The sequence below is a fragment of the Lytechinus pictus genome, chromosome 1 (assembly GCF_037042905.1).
Source record: "Lytechinus pictus isolate F3 Inbred chromosome 1, Lp3.0, whole genome shotgun sequence".
In the NCBI taxonomy this organism is placed as follows: domain Eukaryota; kingdom Metazoa; phylum Echinodermata; class Echinoidea; order Temnopleuroida; family Toxopneustidae; genus Lytechinus; species Lytechinus pictus.
In genome coordinates, this window is record NC_087245.1 from 4,621,613 (window position 1) to 4,639,881 (window position 18,269).

Consider the following 18,269-nt stretch of genomic DNA (forward strand, 5'->3'; position numbering starts at 1 on the left):
ATACGTTGCCCCTATTTTACCTCTGATATATTATTTCCCCCTCTCCATCTGCTACTACCCATTTTCTTTAGTTATCCATGTATGAAATGCACTCTTGCCATTTTGTCACAGAGATGCAAACAATTTATTGTGGAAATAAATTGAAGTGTTAATCTGAGTATAATCCCCCCTGTAAATTTCATAAGGTAGCATAGCAAATGGCCCCCTTTATTTCTTCACCATGCATGTTTTCTACAAAATATTGAAGATTTGAAGTAACTTGTTTCCACTTTAAGGGATGGTCCAGATTAAAATATTTATATCTAAATAAACAGAGTAAAATTCACATAGCAAAATGCTGAAAATTTCATCAAAATCGGACAGCAAATAACAAATTTATTGAATTTTAATGTTTAGCAATATTTTGTGAAAACAATTATAGAGGATCTATGCACATCATGAATATTCATTAGGTGGGCTGATGTCATATCCCCACTTTCCTTTTTCTTATGTTATTAGATGAAATCATTGTTTCATTTTTTCATACATGTGTAAAATGATGTGTTTCCATTATGATGAAATAAGTTGCGGCAATAAATAACTAATGCACTTAAAAGGGAATGAAACCTTTGAAATAAGTAGGCTTTCGTTGAAACAGAAAAATCAAAGAACCGGGGGGGCGTTTCATGAAAGGACTTGTCGGACGTTTTATCCGACAAGTCCCATTTTATCCGACAGTTACCATAGGAACAGTGCCTCTCAGCCAATCAAAATCATGGAAAGATGTCAGATCTGACAACTTGTCGGATGAAAATATTGATGAAACACTCCCCAGATCAACAAAAGTTTGAGAATAATTGGACAAACGATGAGAAAGTTATGAGCATTTGAATATTGCAATCACTAATGCTACGGAGATCCTCCCATTGGCAATGCGACAAGGATGTGTGATGTCACATGTGAACAACTTTCCCTTTGATGGACTATAAAATATCCTCAAAATGTCTCTTTCTGCTTTTTCTTGTCGTGATACCAACTCTTTATCCATGATGTATTCTTTAAAAATCTGTATTACATGCCCTCCTATAGAAAGAACACGTGATCTACTGATAGATGTGATATAAAAGGCAATATAATAAAGTAATGGGGGGAGTTGTTCACAGGTGACATCACACACCTTTGTCGCATTGCCAATATGAGGATCTCCATAACATTAGTGATCGCAATATTCAAATGCTCATAACCTTCTCATTATTTGTCCAATTTTTCTCAAACATTTGTTGATCTGTTTCTTTGATTTTTCAGTTTTCACACAAGCTATCTTATTCTAAAGGTTTCATCCTCCTTTAATCAGTTGTCCATCCAATTGTTTAGTTCTTGGTAGAAAAATTTTGAATAAATTATTTATTCAAAAAAATAATTTTGAATAAATTTCATATAAAATACAAACGAACAAGTGGGGATCAGTCAGTCGGCAAGCCCTCAAAAAGTGGCTTCTTTTATCCAAGTGATATTCATGACTAGAGTGTTTTTGCATTGTTAATGAGCTTGGTGCGGACCAAAACACCTATTTTATTAGGCCATTGCTGCTCTAAATATTAACAAAATTTCATGTTTTTGGTATCTTTATAAAGAAAAAAAATCATTCTTTCAGGTCATGTGTTTGGATTTTTAAAAAGATGTTGTAATATAAGGGAAACTTTTGATCTAAAACATGAAACAAAATAATTATTTTCATGCAACAAAAGTTGTTGTTTTTACCCTTAATTTCTGTTTGAGCACCAATGATTTTTAGATTATGATAAAGCTGAAGATCTAAGCTTTAATATGCTATAATATTTATAAGAAAAGGTATTTTAGATGGGCCAGCAGCCAGCTTTTCATAGGCCAAGTACATTTAGCAGCTCAAAAACAAGAATACTGCGCTCTGATTGGTCATAGAGACCACACACCAACGCAAATTCCAATGTTCCCCACACTGGGCTTCTGAAGGTCACACTCACCATGTGGTAATCCCTTCAAATTACCCGCGTCTGTTTTGAAAACATATTCAGCCAATCAGAACTCTAGATTTTATGCGTCTTGCATCTTGATGGCAAAAGCTGGCTGCTGACCCATCTAAAAGGTGTCACATATCAAGAGTGACATTGTATGAAAGTAGAGAGTTTGAGCTTTCTGATGATATGAATGATGTTTGTGCCCAAAACACAAAATTTTGCACAATTTGCAAGAGAAAACAGAGGAAGAAAACTCTCTTTGAGGCCTCTTTTCTGGCCTGAAATTCACCTATTTATCAAAATATTTTATTCAAAAGAAATAACCAAAATAAAGTAACGTTTTCTCTTTCCAATGGTACAAAAATAATCAATTTTACTCAAGAAGAAAATGGTTAAATACTTTGAGAAAAAAGTCTCACAATTCACGAGATTTTGTAGGGATATGAATTCAGCCGCGAGAGGACTTGGATAAATCTTGCTCATTTGCTCATTAACATTGGGCTTGCAGACTGACTGGGATATGACATCAGCCCACCTAATGAACTGTTTCACCGGAATAATGCAAATCATTATAATTCAAACTTTGTTATTTGTTATCCGGTTTTGATCAAATTTTCAGCATCTTGCTCTGTGAATTTTACTCTATTTATTTAAATATCTTCAGTCTGGACGATCCCTTTAATGTATCCTTATTTTGCCCTTCACTGTTTTTAACAAGAAATATTACTGTCATTGAATTGTATATATTTAATTCATATTCAGGTTTCTTTCAGAGAAGAAGACAGGATTCAGGAACTTTGCTTTGGCCTATCTTCTCCAGGATTACAACTGTTTCCCTGCTGGGGCTGATCCAGTAGATACACTTGACCTCTACTTCCAGGTCAGTTACCATAGATGACACTTGGCATAATTTCAAAATTTGTTAGATTTTCTGAGGCTCCATTTCTTTGAGCAAGTGCTATACCAATGATATCATCAATTATTGTTCACTAGAACGCCACATAGGATTATTTTTTTATTAAGGTTTCCTTATTTGTTTTCACTATAGGTTAAGTGCAAAATATATCTAAACTTATTTTAAATTTGCCTAAAAAGACTATAAAACAATGTCATTTTAGCACTTGCAGGGGGGGGGGTACTTCACAAGTATTTTTCTGAATTCATTTTTTTGATAGTGCTCAAGCTACATGGTTTATGAACTACCGATATTGAGTAATAGTATAAGGGAGACTGTGATGAATGGATATAAAACTCCAAAAAATAATTGACAGTCTATGTGCTATTTAACTGCTTCTTGAAGGCAAGACAAGATTTAGGCCGTGTTTATGCTTCCACTTTTCAGGCCAGAATCAGCGTTTCCAAACGTAATTAGTCCAAAACACGGTTGCGTCCATGCTTACTTTCATTTAAACGCTGTTTCAAAACGCCGATCGTAAACTCACAAAAAGGTGCGTTTGTAAACGTCGTTTGACCAGAATCAGGCTTTCTGGGGAAGTATAAACAGAACCACGATCGTAAACGTGTTTAAATGACGTCATTCGATACATGCTTCCGGTGAGATGAAAATCCGCGGGCTAATACAGTCGCATTGCTCCATGGTCGCATGTTACCTCCACGGAATTACCTCTCATCTCCCTTGTTACATTTGCATGTGTGATAATTGATTTAAGTAGTATCACTAGTATTACTCTTCCAATTTGTCATCATGATGAATGTTGAAGGATTTACAAAAAAAAAACCCTGGAACATGAGTTATAATGAGGAGACATCGCCAGATGCCCCAGTAGCATAAACAAATAGATGTTTTATTATTTTGTGTACTTAATATTCTTTATTTTTTCTTACTATTATCCTCACCATGGTGGAAATTATATGGCTATATCAAGAAGCTCCATGCAATGACTAAAATATTGGAAATTGTTCGATGTTTATATAACAGTCGACATACCTTCCCCATAACAACACTCGGAAAAAAATACTTTCGAAAAAAGGCGCGCCCAATTTGACCTCGCTTTCCTGCTCAAAGAATGCGAAGCCAGCTGGGGATCATGATTTCGCCTCTGAAAAGTTAAGCATAAACAGCACTCCCAGAACCGCGTTTACGATCGGCATTTTGGATCGACGTTTGAAAACGCTGATTCTGTCCTCGCAATGGAAGCATAAACACACCCAAAGATATCTAATACACTAGTTCCATTTTATTGTCAGTACCCTTTTCTTCCTTTCGATGGTGTCCTTTCCAGTTTTTGTACAATCGATGAGCTCTCATTTTTTCCATCTGTATTAGATCTGTTCATTGGAAGTGAATTGTGAGTCAGCTTCCGTCATCGCAGCTACCCTTGCCAATGGTGGGATCTGTCCTCTGACTGGCAAGAAAGTGTTTGAATCCGTTGCTGTTAGAGACACACTCAGCCTCATGCTGTCTTGTGGAATGTATGATTTCTCAGGACAGTTTGCTTTCCAGGCAAGTATGTCACCCTAAAAGTAATAAAGACATATAGATTGATTTATCGTTCAGAGATTGTAAAAGATTAGTAAACCCCTTTAAAATTTAATGTAAAACACATGTTGCTGGTCAGTTCCATAGAGTATATACGTCTGACCACCAAATGATTTGACTCTTTTTTTTTTTCTAGTTCAAATGCCATAAAATTGTTGAAATTTGTGAAGTAAAAGTAAGAGAAACAGAGGTTGGATACCCAAAAAAGGTTGATTATTCTATGGAACTTCCCTGCTTTGATAATCTTAATAATTTATTTTGTTGATGTTTTGTGCTCTTTAAACCAAAGCTCCATCGAAATGCATTGTTATTGAATATGATGTATGTCTTTAAATTGACAAATTGAAGTTGACCTATTTCGTATGTGCATTGCTGCCCTTACATTGCAAATTTAAAACAATTTCCAATTTTCTATTGATAACCATTATGCATCCTGTGGCCTGTCTGAATAACAAAAAGCTGGTTTTCCCCAAAAAAAGCAACCGCAGGAAAAAAAAATTATCAAGTTTATGATGATGCAAGTTACATGAAAGATTTTAGATTATAGGTTCTCTTTTCAACAGGAAAACTTATGATGATACAATCCATATTTTGACTTATGTGATAAATCCAAGATTTTCTCTGGTTGTAAAACCACTAATCTTAACTAAAGCTTAACCTCAGTCGCAATTGAATACTTGTAATTATTAAAATCTTGCCATTTGATCTCTGAAAGTAAACTTTTACTTTTGATAGCAAGTGTTATGGAACAGGCCCCCTTCACTATTTCACATGTACATTGCTAAGTGATAAGGTAGTGATTGACACCAGAGGTAAAAACCATTCCTTTCATGTTATATCCGTGCAATGCAGGTTGGGATGCCAGCTAAATCGGGTGTATCTGGTGGAGTGATGCTGGTAGTACCTAATATCATGGGTATAATGATGTGGTCTCCTCTTCTTGATAGCTATGGTAACAGCACCAGAGGTATTCAGTTCTGTCAGGTAAGGGTAACATCATGATGGTCAAGTCCATTTAATCCACAATCAAAAACAAGTTATGACATTTTGAGAAAGTTAAGTCACATTAAGCAATTGACAAAGTAGATATTAGGGTGTGGATTGTGTTTCATAAAGCTGTTGGATAAGTTACTCGCAACTTAACACAGGATTGGTGACCATTTCTTCTGCGTTATAAGATTCTTGGTCATTTATTTCCCTATTAGTTGAGGTATAAATCCAATTTATGTAGATTAATATTCTCTTTGTTAACAACCATACAAAGTTTGTCATTTGTCAAAATTTGATTAGGGTTATAGAAAACTCACTTCTGTTTTTTTTAGGGAAATTTTAGGGTTTGTTATTTAGCAAAGGAAATGATTACCAGTTGTGCACTGAGTTATGAAGAAGCTTGAAAACAACTTTATGAAATGGGCTCCTGCCCAGTTGCAATAAACTTTGTACTTGCCAAGGAAATTTATTTCTATAGGTATTTGTATATAGCTAGTAGTTTTACCATTTCATATTTGATCTTGATAGTGCTGTTGACAATATTCATTATTCAGTTTGATATATTGCAGCTGTCATACCAAATTTACAAAACTGTTGACAATGCTACTCTGTGGACTCACAGTAGGGAAAAGAAGCAATATTTTATTTTGGAAGAGCACAGCTTTAAACACATACAATAAAAAAAACTATAAATATTGCCGACAGGTTTCAAGAAGAGCGTATTATCATTTGCCACTCCCAGAATTGATACAAATAACTGGAAATATTTCAGTTTGAGAAATTGTCACAATCATCAACATCACTACCATGATCAGTCCTTTGTAAAAAAAGTTTGTAGTATTATATAAGTAGCCTGATTATATGAAATTCAATTTTGTTTTGATATGATGCAGGTGTGTGTTGCATACCTACAATATATTGTAAGATGAAACTATACAATGTTTATCATTGCAGGATCTGGTGACACACTTTAACTTCCACAACTATGATAACTTGAGACATCATTCAGCAAAGAAGATTGACCCTGTTACGCAAAGAACACATAGTCAGGTTAGACAATGACGTGTTATAAGCTATTGTAATAAACTTCTGAAAACCATGATTTGATTGGGTCACTTTTAGCTGAGAGTGCATTGTATATAGATCTGAATGTTATAGTTTTCATAATTTTTGAGATCTTGGCCGTCGATTACGCCGAAAAATGGCACGCAGGTTGTCTGGGACATGATCTACAAAATTGTATAGAGTTTAACCCTAAGAAGACAGGGGGACATTTTTTTGTGATAAATCCGCCGCGCAAAATGTTTTGACCGCGTCGCTCACATTTTACATTCAAGTCTCGCGCAAATTTTGAGATCAAAATTGCGACCCGCTGGTATGTGGTTCCGAAGTTACGCAACATTTCGTAAGTGTATGCAGACCCAAAATTGCTCAAAAACCTGAATTTGTGTACAAATCCAATGCAAAAAGTGTTTTCAGCCAAAATTCATAAATGTATCATTATTTTTCCTGTTACTGATTGAAATCAATTAATTCCATCTTTTTGTGGTCAAAATAAAGTTCCTGACAATTTCCATTGAAAAAACAGAAAGTTGATAAACAAAGAAATACATAAGAAATTTAGAAAACAATAAAATACATAAAAATTTGATTTTTTTTAAAAAAGTACATTTGATCAGATTCATATAAAGTATCTGTGTATGAAAAATTAGCATTTTAGGGGCATTATTTAGTTAATTAGCGTCAACTTGATTTTTACGCATAAATTAGCATAATTAATTAGCAATGAGATTTCTTGCAGAATTTGATATTGTAGTTTTGTAGATTATGCCATGGATAATGCGCGTGTCAGTTTTCATTGCGATCGCGCGATCGACAACCGAGATCATAAGGGGGGCTGAATCAGCCCCCCCCCCTCAGTCTTTTTAGGCATCGAAATAGCCCAGTTTATTTAGGGTTAATAGGTTTTTTAGTGTTTAAATTTTATTTGTAAGCAGTATTGATGAAAACTTGTAAATAAAATCCTAAAACTTTGAAATCTCAAACATTATTTGTGGTTGAACTGGATAGTCAATGTACAAAGTCTGTTGAATTGCAGAATTGAGTAGTCAAAGGGTTAATCTGTCGCCTTCTGAAATCAGGCTCTTCCCTATCAAAACTTATTGATTGCAGAATTGAGCAGTCAAGGGGTTAACCTGTTGCCTGCTGAAATCAGGCTCTTCCCTATCAAAACTTATTGATTGCAGAATTGAGCAGTCAAGGGGTTAACCTGTCGCCTGCTGGAATCGGGCTGTTCCCTATCAATACTTATTGAATTGTAGAATTGAGCAGTCAAAGGGTTAACGTGTCGCCTTCTGAAATCAGGCTCTTCCCTATCAAAACTTGTTGAATTGCAGAATTGAGCAGTCAAGGTGTTAACCTGTCGCCTTCTGAAATCAGGCTGTTCCCTATCAATACTTATTGAATTGCAGAATTGAGTAGTCAAGGGGTTAACCTGTTGCCTGCTGGAATCAGGCTGTTCCCTATCAAAACTTATTGATTGCAGAATTGAGCAGTCAAGGTGTTAACCTGTCGCCTTCTGAAATCAGGCTGTTCCCTATCAATACTTGTTGAATTGCAGAATTGAGTAGTCAAGGGGTTAACCTGTCGCCTGCTGGAATCAGGCTCTTCCCTATCAAAACTTGTTGAATTGCAGAATTGAGCAGTCAAGGTGTTAACCTTTCGCCTTCTGAAATCAGGCTGTTCCCTATCAATACTTATTGAATTGCAGAATTGAGTAGTCAAGGGGTTAACCTGTTGCCTGCTGGAATCAGGCTGTTCCCTATCAAAACTTATTGATTGCAGAATTGAGCAGTCAAGGGGTTAACCTGTCGCCTGCTGGAATCAGGCTGTTCCCTATCAAAACTTATTGATTGCAGAATTGAGCAGTCAAGGGGTTAACCTGTCGCCTGCTGGAATCAGGCTGTTCCCTATCAATACTTATTGAATTGCAGAATTGAGTAGTCAAGGGGTTAACCTGTTGCCTGCTGGAATCAGGCTGTTCCCTATCAAAACTTATTGATTGCAGAATTGAGCAGTCAAGGGGTTAACCTGTCGCCTGCTGGAATCAGGCTGTTCCCTATCAAAACTTATTGAATTTCAGAATTGAGTAGTCAAGGGGTTTATTTCATTTACCTTCTCTTAATCTACCCTCTAGGCAACAAGAATCATGAAGTTATTGTTTGGTGCTTATAATGGTGATGCTAGTGCTTTGAGGCAGTACTTCCTCCAAGGTATGGACATGTCTGAGAGTGACTATGATAGTAGGACAGCTCTTCATCTTGCAGCTGCAGAAGGTAGAATCTTTCAACTTTATTCTCATATAGTGCAACTTTTCTGATAAATTTCCTCCCAGAAGATAGTTGATCAAAGTATTTACATGTAATTGAATCTAGACATCTTGCCATTGGTGTAATGAAATAGTTACATCTGAGTCCCTCATCCCACAGTCAATTGTAAAATCCATAAGAATTTTTCCCCAATAAGTCAAACAGCAGATCTTAGACTTTATGGAAAGGATGACTAAGATATGATGTTTGGGTGTAGGGGCTGCTATGAAAACTGTGATAGTTAACCACAATTGGGGAGGTGTCAACACCATTTAGCATTCTACAAGAAAACCAGTAAGTATAAAGCATTGCATGTCTAATATTATTTTGACAATGACAACAATTACAAAAACTAAGTCATTCATTCCTCTGGCAAAAAGCTTATTTTTATCCATTACATTATTTCAATGCTGCGTAGGAAACAACATTTATGTTTTTTTTCTGTTTTATTTGTTTATTTACAGGTCATCTAGAATGTGTGGAGTTCTTACTTGAGAAGTGCAGTGTAAGTCCTGATGTACTAGACAGGTGAGTTGGACCCATCATCATTTAAATAATGATGATAGAACTTATGATAATTCATAGTAATGAAGATACTGATACTGATGATGTTGATACTGATGACGTGATGAAGATGGTGGTGATGATGATTATGATAATGGTGATGCTGATGATGATGATGATGATAATGGTAATGATGATGATGATGATGATGATGGTGATGGTGGTAGTGATAATGAGGATAATGATGAAAATGATGATGGTTATGATGATGATGAGGGTAGTGGTTGTGGTGGTGGTTGTGATGGTGGTGATAATGTAGTTCTCGTTCATTTAAAAAATGTTCTGCTATGGCAGTTCACTCTTATATCCCTTGCCTTCATCCCTGACATACATTTTCTTCATCTAACTTGAATTTTATTCAGCCATTTCCATTCTCTAATAAAAGTAAAAAAGAAAGAAGATCATTTTGTACATGTACTTGAGTATTTCCACCATCTTATTCCCTCTCAAATGCATATTTTCTGATTGAAAAATGCTGCAATCTCTTGATTACTTATGTCCAGAACTGTTAAGAACTTTTCATGCTTTTATGCTTCTGAGTATTTGAGATGAACTTTGCAAGTTTAGTTGTATTTCCAGAAAGATAGATGAGGAATATATCAGGACCAGAATATATATCAAAAGATTGTGAAAGAATTCTGATACATGATGTTGTAATAGCGTAGATAGTTTGCCTCAAAATGTTCACCATACTGATTTATTCAGTCCAAGAAAGAAACTAGTACCCTAGCTTTTGATACCCCATCTACTATCTACCATCACATTTTCTTGTTTGCTGCCCTCTTACATCTACATTGAAGCAGTGTCTGTTAATCGTATGACTCATAGTGGACATAGTTTGGTTTATCAGATATGAGGTGTATGAAGTACCCTGTGATTGTCTTACAATTTCTTGATTAGAATGATATCTGTGTAGCCAGGCAACCTAATGCATTGATTGTCATGATGTTACTGATAGCCTAAACCAGAAAAAGATTGTGCACAACGAGACATGCAGACAATACAGAGAAAGACAGACATTGGAGCGAGAGGTGATGGGAGGGCAAAGGGAGAGGGGAGGAGATTGGAAGGGGTAGGAAGACAGATGAATGTGAGGGAGACAGAAACCAAGAGAATTAAGTAAAGTGAATAGGAGAGAGAGAAAGAACAAGGTATAATACTTATTAATGCAATAATGTAATTAAAGTCCTTGGTTGAGAGCTAATGAAAAATTAAAAATCCTGATTTTCTTCATTGTCTATTTTTATATTTGTGTCAATTGTGTGATCAGTACAAATGTATTTCAGACCAGGAATTTCCTTATTGGAGGATCAGTCAGGATGTAAAAATGATTGATTGCATAATTACTGATTATTTGCAAAGTTATTAATAATAAGCAAAAGATGAAGGGATTACTACCATATGATTTCATGATTATAATTACATAATTTACTTATTTAATCTTTCATCTATCTTTATTTACTTCACCTGAACCGTAGGTAAACTCCTAGTTACCTGACCTACCAATAATACCAATATAATGGTGATTTTTTTAATGTACTTTACTATCCGTCTACTACATGTACATAAATGTCTGCCTAACTGTCTATCCCTCTTCCATCATTCTAATGTATCTTATCATAAGATTATATTTTTTGTAAGCCTGCCATTAATGCAGTGATACTTTGTTCATCAATTCAGATATTCACTGCTTTATCAGTCTGTCAGTCCTTCTATCTATCCATCCATCAATCAATTCAATCAATCAGAAGTCATTCAATGAGTTTAAGATCAAACTATGTCTAGTGGTTTCAATAGCCAGCAGTAGGCCATAGGATTAAACCGGTTATCTCCTAGAGTTCATATTTGCTCTAGGTGGTCATAAAGTGATTAGGGCTAATTAACCTGTTGTCTTTAGATAAAACAACACACTTAGATTACCAGTGAGTCAGTGTAATCATTTCTGATATCTGAAACAAAATGGCTTCATTTGTTCCCATTTCCTTGCTGCACACTTTCCAAAATATGAAAATTCATTCCAAAATTTATTTGATTTATTGTAGATTTTCAGATGGAAGTTTATAAATGACAAAATATGACCTGGGAGGCAGCAAATTGTTAAAGAAAATTTAAAAAGAATTAACATCTCGCTAAACTAAAACAATGCTTGGATCATGTGGTAAAACTTTCATACCTCCGTGGTGGTTTTGCAACCTTTTGCAGCATGAAATAGACTGTTACATCTTGCCATTTTCATAAAAATGCACATCCTTCAAAAATCATTTGTGTGCCCAGTTAAAACCAAACTTAAAGCCTGATATGGGGAGATGTGTCTATCATGTGTATGTTATCAGGTTATCTAACCTATAGGTGGTTAGTGGTTAGTTTGCTATCATTCTGGTTGATAGACAGATAGGAGACTGAACTGAATGATGTCAGTATACCATGTATCACATGTCCTCATATAGATTAGAAGAAGAAAAAAATCAATATTAAATAACAAAAGAACAAATGAAAATATTTACAAGATAAAAAAGTATGAGAGTGAAAGTACATTTACATTTATATTCATTTAAGCAAAATGGAAATTGATATATAAAGATGAAAGATGGCATTTAGAAGATAAAGGAGAGTTTGAAAATAGTGTTTGAAGGGGGAGCAGGGGTAGAAAAAAATGTTGATTTGTTTGCATACCCACTTCTATTTACACACATGTACCCAAAAAACTATCAAGGAAGTTACAACTCCACTGATCTAAACAGCTTTAGATGTAGGTGTTCATTCTACCAAAGTAACACATACTTGATAGAGCTCCATGAGTGGCATGATGCCACCTCATTAAGAACCAATTAAAAGCTCTTCATAAGTTCTAGATGTCAGGATGATGTTGCCAGTAAGTCTAGGAGTGCCAAGTTTGGCAATGACTCAGTCTATGTCTATGTCATAAGGAAACACCTCCAGCAGTTGGAGTAGTCCTGGCCCTAAAGGTGGACTCTCCCAGAGTTAAAGTGACATGGAAAGTTTGATCTGCATAAATGCTGATACTGTATTGTACTATTTCCATTTGTCATCTTCTCAAGCAAACAACTAAGACAGCTGAATGAAATACCCTTTGATATACTAGTATTCCTCAATCTTGTCTAACATTTAACCTGAATAACAATATTAATAATAATAGATTTTACTATAACACATGTTTTCCATGTACTCCAGCCCCCATATATGCGAACTCAGTCTCCAACGAGTTCAAAATTAGTTAATGAAAATTGGAAACATTGCTTACCCCCAAAATTCAATATTAGTTAAGCAGTAAGAGAATACTTGCTGAAAAAGATAATTTATGAAATTTATCAAGTGGGTAAATCCAGGATCCGATCAACCATAAATTTCGAAGTAAATGTAAATATTCATTGTGAATTTGAACGCTTATCAAGATTTTTGTTCTCTTTCATGAATTTTGATTGCAAAAGTATAGAAGTGATGGCAAATTTATCTCAAATTTTAAAAGTTTGGTTTTAATCTTTAACCACTGTTTCCCATCACATCATCGCAGTGATGATGACTAAACTTACATCATCTTTAATGAAGAGGGGGGGGCATCCAATTATCTGCTTATAGCCATCCCTCAAGATGATAAACACTTGTAACTTTGACTTTGAAATGTCTTAGTTGGGAATCCCTTCCTCCATTACTTTGTTTATTCTTTGCTCTCTCTCCACACAGTTTGAGATGTGCATGTAACTGGTTTTTAATTGCATCAGAAGTGATTGTCAACTTGATGATAGGTTGCCAATTTACTGATATGTCAACATATCAGCTCTGAATCAGCACAAGGGAATTTCTTACTCTGTTGGAATACAGGAGGATAATGATCTTGACGTCAATTTATTTTGGAATGATGCTTCTTATCTTATATTGTTGATTTGATTTTCCCTGCGTTATTGCATATCATAGATTGAAATCTCATATATTGCGTAAATTAGATATGTTTGGATAATATTATTATCACATATGCAGTTTATTTCACCTTGGAAAAAAGATGAAGGCGCCAAAATTTGGAAACAATATTGCAAGGTTTCTGTTGAGAAAAACAATTTTTTTTTTTCATTTAAAATACCAATTATGAGTGTGACTTTGCCAATAAATTAATGTTTCATTAACCCTAAAATGGCCGGGGGGGGGGGGGGGGTTCGAATCAACCCCCCCCCCTGTGGTTTTTCGCGATAATTTTAAAACCGAAAAAGATTTCACCCCAGCCTTTCATGAATTTTGAGCCCCAAGTCTTGCGGACCTTACGCACCTTTCAAAAAAAAAATTGGACCTACCGGTCTCGCGCAGCGTGTCATTTTACGATCGTGCGCGTGCCCAAAAACTGAAATTTTCTATATCATAATACATGTATGGAAAGGCATACAGTATAACATGGGATGAATTGTGTATGGATCATGTTTGCATGCCAGATTGTTTACCAAACAAGTGCCCATTATTACATTTTATATGTTTGAATATATATTTATGATGTCCAAGTTCAAGGTCACCTTTTCATTAATTTGCATATCTAATTAACTATATATTATTCATGATCACTAAATCATGTCTGAAGATTGGAGAGTACATTTCATATTACATGTGTACCAAATTGGGCAGCCCCAGCACGTTTTATTAGTGAAAAAACAGGAAAAATGAATGAGATTCAAAACATTGGGAAAAACAGGGATATACATAAGAAATTAACAAAACAATAAAAAAAAAAAAAGAAAGAAATGTTGATACCAATATTTTTTGTTCAAGTATATTGCTAGGGCAGCCCCAGCACGATTTATAAGTGAGATTGAATGAGATATAAAACATACAGAAAAACAAAGAAATACACAAGAAAATTACAAAACAATTAAAAACATAAGAAATGGATGTTGAAACCAATTTTTTTTTCTCAAGTTCATTGAAAGGAATGCTACAAAGAATATTCAAACAAAAAAATTGAATTTTTGGAGCTTATTTTTGGATTTAGAGCAAAACCATGATTTCACGCATAAATTAGCATAATTGATTAATATAAAATATTTAAAAAAAGATTTTTTTAATTTTTTTTTTGTAAATAGGTAAATTATGCCTCAAATAACCTGTGTGCCAATTTTCGTGGTGATTGTGCGATTAACGGCCGAGTTCTCAGGGGGGTTGAATCAACCCCCCCCCCCCCCCCCCCCCCCGGCCACAGAGCAGCCAAAAAAGCCTGGCCTAGTTAGGGTTCAATATCAAGTCAGGATTTATTTATTTATAATTTTTTTTTTTAACAAGTGCACACCAAGTTACCAATAATGCATATAGCATTTCCATTTATTTGAAAGCAGGATAAAAGAGCATTGTGCATTAAATGTTTTGCTCACGGGCATACGTGCCGCGGCCGGGGATCGAACCCCGGCCTTTCTATGTATAGCCAGGCGCCTTAGACCACTCGGCCACGGGACCTCCACTTATTTATTTACAATTTTGCTGAAATTTTAATTTGAAGCATGGACCACAAACAATGGGAACATGCATGTATCACTCCCATTGGAAGTACATGTTAATTTCTACAACATACAGTCATGCTGGAAAATCGCAGAATAAACAATTTGTTATAGTTAATTGTCCAGAATTTTCTTTAAAACAATTTTAAAAACTATTACTTGAAAGTATTTGAAAATGGACAATGTTTCATTTGATCTATCTAAAGATCAAACACACAAATTTAAAATAAGGTTACCCCATAGAAGAGAGATAGAAAAAGAAGAAGTTTACCCTCAGGATTTAATCCCTGACCTCACCCCCTCATCACCATAAAGTCATTATCTCAATCAAGATGTTGTTCTAGTCAATACACTCCTATTCAGATATTTAATCCCCATTTTGTCTCCACTTGAGGTTTTTCAATCTCAATTCTTTGATTATTGTAATGTATGTATGTATTTTTTTTCAATTCATTTTTTAATTGTCTTTGCAGTGTTGAATTGTTTGAATTTAATTTGTATCCCCCCCCCCCCTCTTTTCTCTCTCTCTCTTTCTCTCTTATTATTTCTCTTTGTCTTCCTTCCTATGCTTTGACATTGTTCCATGTATTCACCAATATATCATTAAACTCCCCATTTATGTATATCAATTATTGGAAATAGGTGTGTATATTTTCTACAAAAATATATTGACTGTAATAGGGAGCAGCTTCAATTGTCTGAGATTGCAATATGGTTGCTAAGTCCCTGGCTCTAATCCTCTAGTTCACACCTAGTGATACAATTTCTTTTTTGGATTCCTTAAAAGGATTTGCTAACAGAATAATGAAAAACTATTGATACTTTTGAGGATGCTGAAATCAGTCTTCAATATTTAAGTAGTTAGCCCATCTCTCCATCTCCATCATGTATCCAGGCCACTGATGATCCTTCAGACCTTCCTACCCCCCCCCCTGCCCCTAGATGATGAGTCACTATTAGTACCTTTATCTAAACCATCTCCATTCTTAACCTTGTTTGATGTCCACTTTAACCTATTATGTGAGTCACTCAAAACAATACTGACCCACACTGTAATTGAACAACTCTTCAAAAGTGGCTACAAGGTTTGGTCCCCCACTCCAGGTAGAGCTTTTATAAACCTTGTTCATAGTTTGTGAACACTCTTTCATACACCGCCGACTTTTAGGCTTTTGTTTAACTTTCTTTGCAATACCAACTGTTATCAGTTTTTATTATCTCTACCATTTTGATTACCATAAAACTATTGTTGATGTGTGAGTCATACAAGCTGAAAACTTTCTCAAAGATTGCCATGGTGATGTTATTTCACTCCTCCCCCACTCCAGTGACAGGACTTTTTAAAAGAAGAAATACTCTACCATAAAGGACACACAATTAAGTAAAAGCGAAATTCATCTCTAATTGATTTGATATAATAATACTTCATTCTTATGTCACATTTGTTGTGTTAAAAAGTGATTATAATGGTGTATTTTCAAAAATCAAAACTAAAAGAATTATGTTTAAAGCAGTCATATTGCTTAAAAAGAAAATGGTGTGACTGCATAAATAATGAGAAACAGCTAATGAAAATTAATTTACAAGAAGAGATTATATAATTCTGGATAGTAGATGTAATTGTTAGAGGAATTGGTTAATAGCATTGGCTATGGTGTAAAGGCATATTTGCCTGTTTATTGTAATCATTTAACAAAAACAAAAAATTATGGATGTGCATACATAGCTTACCCTTGCATATAATAAAATATTATTCTAACTCCCTTAAAACATATTCAAAAGGGATTTGGTATCCAAATGGTGAAGAAAAATTGTAATATGATTTAGAATAGAATTCCAAGACAGTGATATGATATTAAGAATCAATTTTCAAAAAATCAAAATTAGTTATTTTTTTGCAAATCATTAATGGCCTCATGATAATCCCAGTCCTAGAGTATAACATATGATGTCTACTGTATATGACATATGTCCGTATGACAAGTATTAACAAAAATCAATCTCAAGTCCCAAATGCACACTATTGATTCGTTGAAAATAAAGTTGTGTATGATTTTATAGATTTGTGTTTGATTACAACTCTTTCTGCAACAGGTTTCTTTTCATGAATAGAATATTAACAATTGGTGCCAATTTGAAGAGCAAATATAGTGTTATCTCATCCTTATAAGCTGAATACTCCCAAAAGATGCTGTGAATCAATCATTGTTTATCATCCTATACAGATGGGGCCACACCCCTCTAGATGATGCAAGACTCTTTGGACATACTGATGTTGTTGAGATGCTAGAGAACTTTAAATCAAGAAGACAGGAACAACCATGAGAGATTAGGTTCAGTCCATCATTGTAAGTATTATTTTACCCTGCTATACTGTCTGATGAATGAGACTTATGGAAGGACGTCACAAATACTAAGAATGACTTAAAGTTAGGAGGGCAAAGAGTAGAATAAACCCCTTGCTTTATGTAACAATATAAACAGGAAAAATGCTACAAAATTTTCATGACTTCTCTTTGAAATTTAAAAAAACTGACATGTCCTATTAAAAAGTTTATTACACCCAAGTTGTTAGTTTTTAAGTAATACCACATTAGATATTATCACCCAGTACACCTAAATCGAAACATTCAAAGACTACAAAAACTCAGATGCCAACATCATGGTATGTTTTCTTATCCTCTGATCTCATTGGCTGAATGAAAGGGTTGTGAGGTCCCACTATTTAACAAGAAGTCCTCCATAAAAATCCCAGGTCAGGCCTGTAACAGTCATTGATCCAACTCAGTAATCAAGAATGTGATTTTTGTTTGCTCTATGGACCCTGCCCACTCGTTTGATTTAATTAATAGTGATTCATGCATCTTGTTTTCTTGAAGAGCTATTCCTTCCTCTTTTAGTTTCCTTAATATTCCGCTTCATAACTTCATTCCCTTTAAATCTTTAAGTTCAATTTCTCCCCCATGCCATCAGCTTTGTAAGGAGAGAATGGGAATATGCCCCTTATCAGATGAGGGATATATTTTAAGAGAAAGTGATAAAAAAGAAGTAAGAGCTGAAAGAAAAGTTGAAGAAAAAACTTTCCTATCTATTAGTATTGATCACACACTCCTTTGTTTTCTTCTTTCTCCCCTCTGTTTCCTTCTCTTTTTATTCCTCTTGTTTCCCTTCTCTCTTGCTTTTGTGTTCACCCTCTCTCTCTTGCTCTCTCTCTCTCTCTCTTGTGATCTCATTTTTATGTGATATCTGTGCTACTAAAGCAAAATTAATAGTAACAAACTTTTGATTAGACAATAGCTTAGATGTTGCTTCCTTAAGGAAATTCATATTTGAGTAAAATCCTATTGATATTTAATTTCAATTTTGTTGATATTCTTTTCTC

At 34.8% G+C, this 18,269-nt stretch overlaps 1 protein-coding gene across 6 annotated transcripts in view; it reads left to right on the forward strand.

Annotated features, from left to right (window-relative positions):
* Nucleotides 1-18,269, forward strand: part of LOC129256143 (glutaminase kidney isoform, mitochondrial-like) — a 59,379-nt gene that overhangs the window by 37,058 nt on the left and 4,052 nt on the right. For all 6 annotated transcript variants that reach the window (XM_064109026.1, XM_054894419.2, XM_064108977.1 and 3 more), the window contains 7 exons: nt 2,739-2,856; nt 4,264-4,440; nt 5,329-5,460; nt 6,421-6,516; nt 8,663-8,801; nt 9,299-9,362; nt 17,113-17,235. In XM_064109026.1, coding sequence (XP_063965096.1) covers nt 2,739-2,856; nt 4,264-4,440; nt 5,329-5,460; nt 6,421-6,516; nt 8,663-8,801; nt 9,299-9,362; nt 17,113-17,212 — 826 coding nt within the window. In that variant the 3' untranslated portion in view covers nt 17,213-17,235. The remainder of the gene's footprint in view (nt 1-2,738; nt 2,857-4,263; nt 4,441-5,328; nt 5,461-6,420; nt 6,517-8,662; nt 8,802-9,298; nt 9,363-17,112; nt 17,236-18,269) is intronic.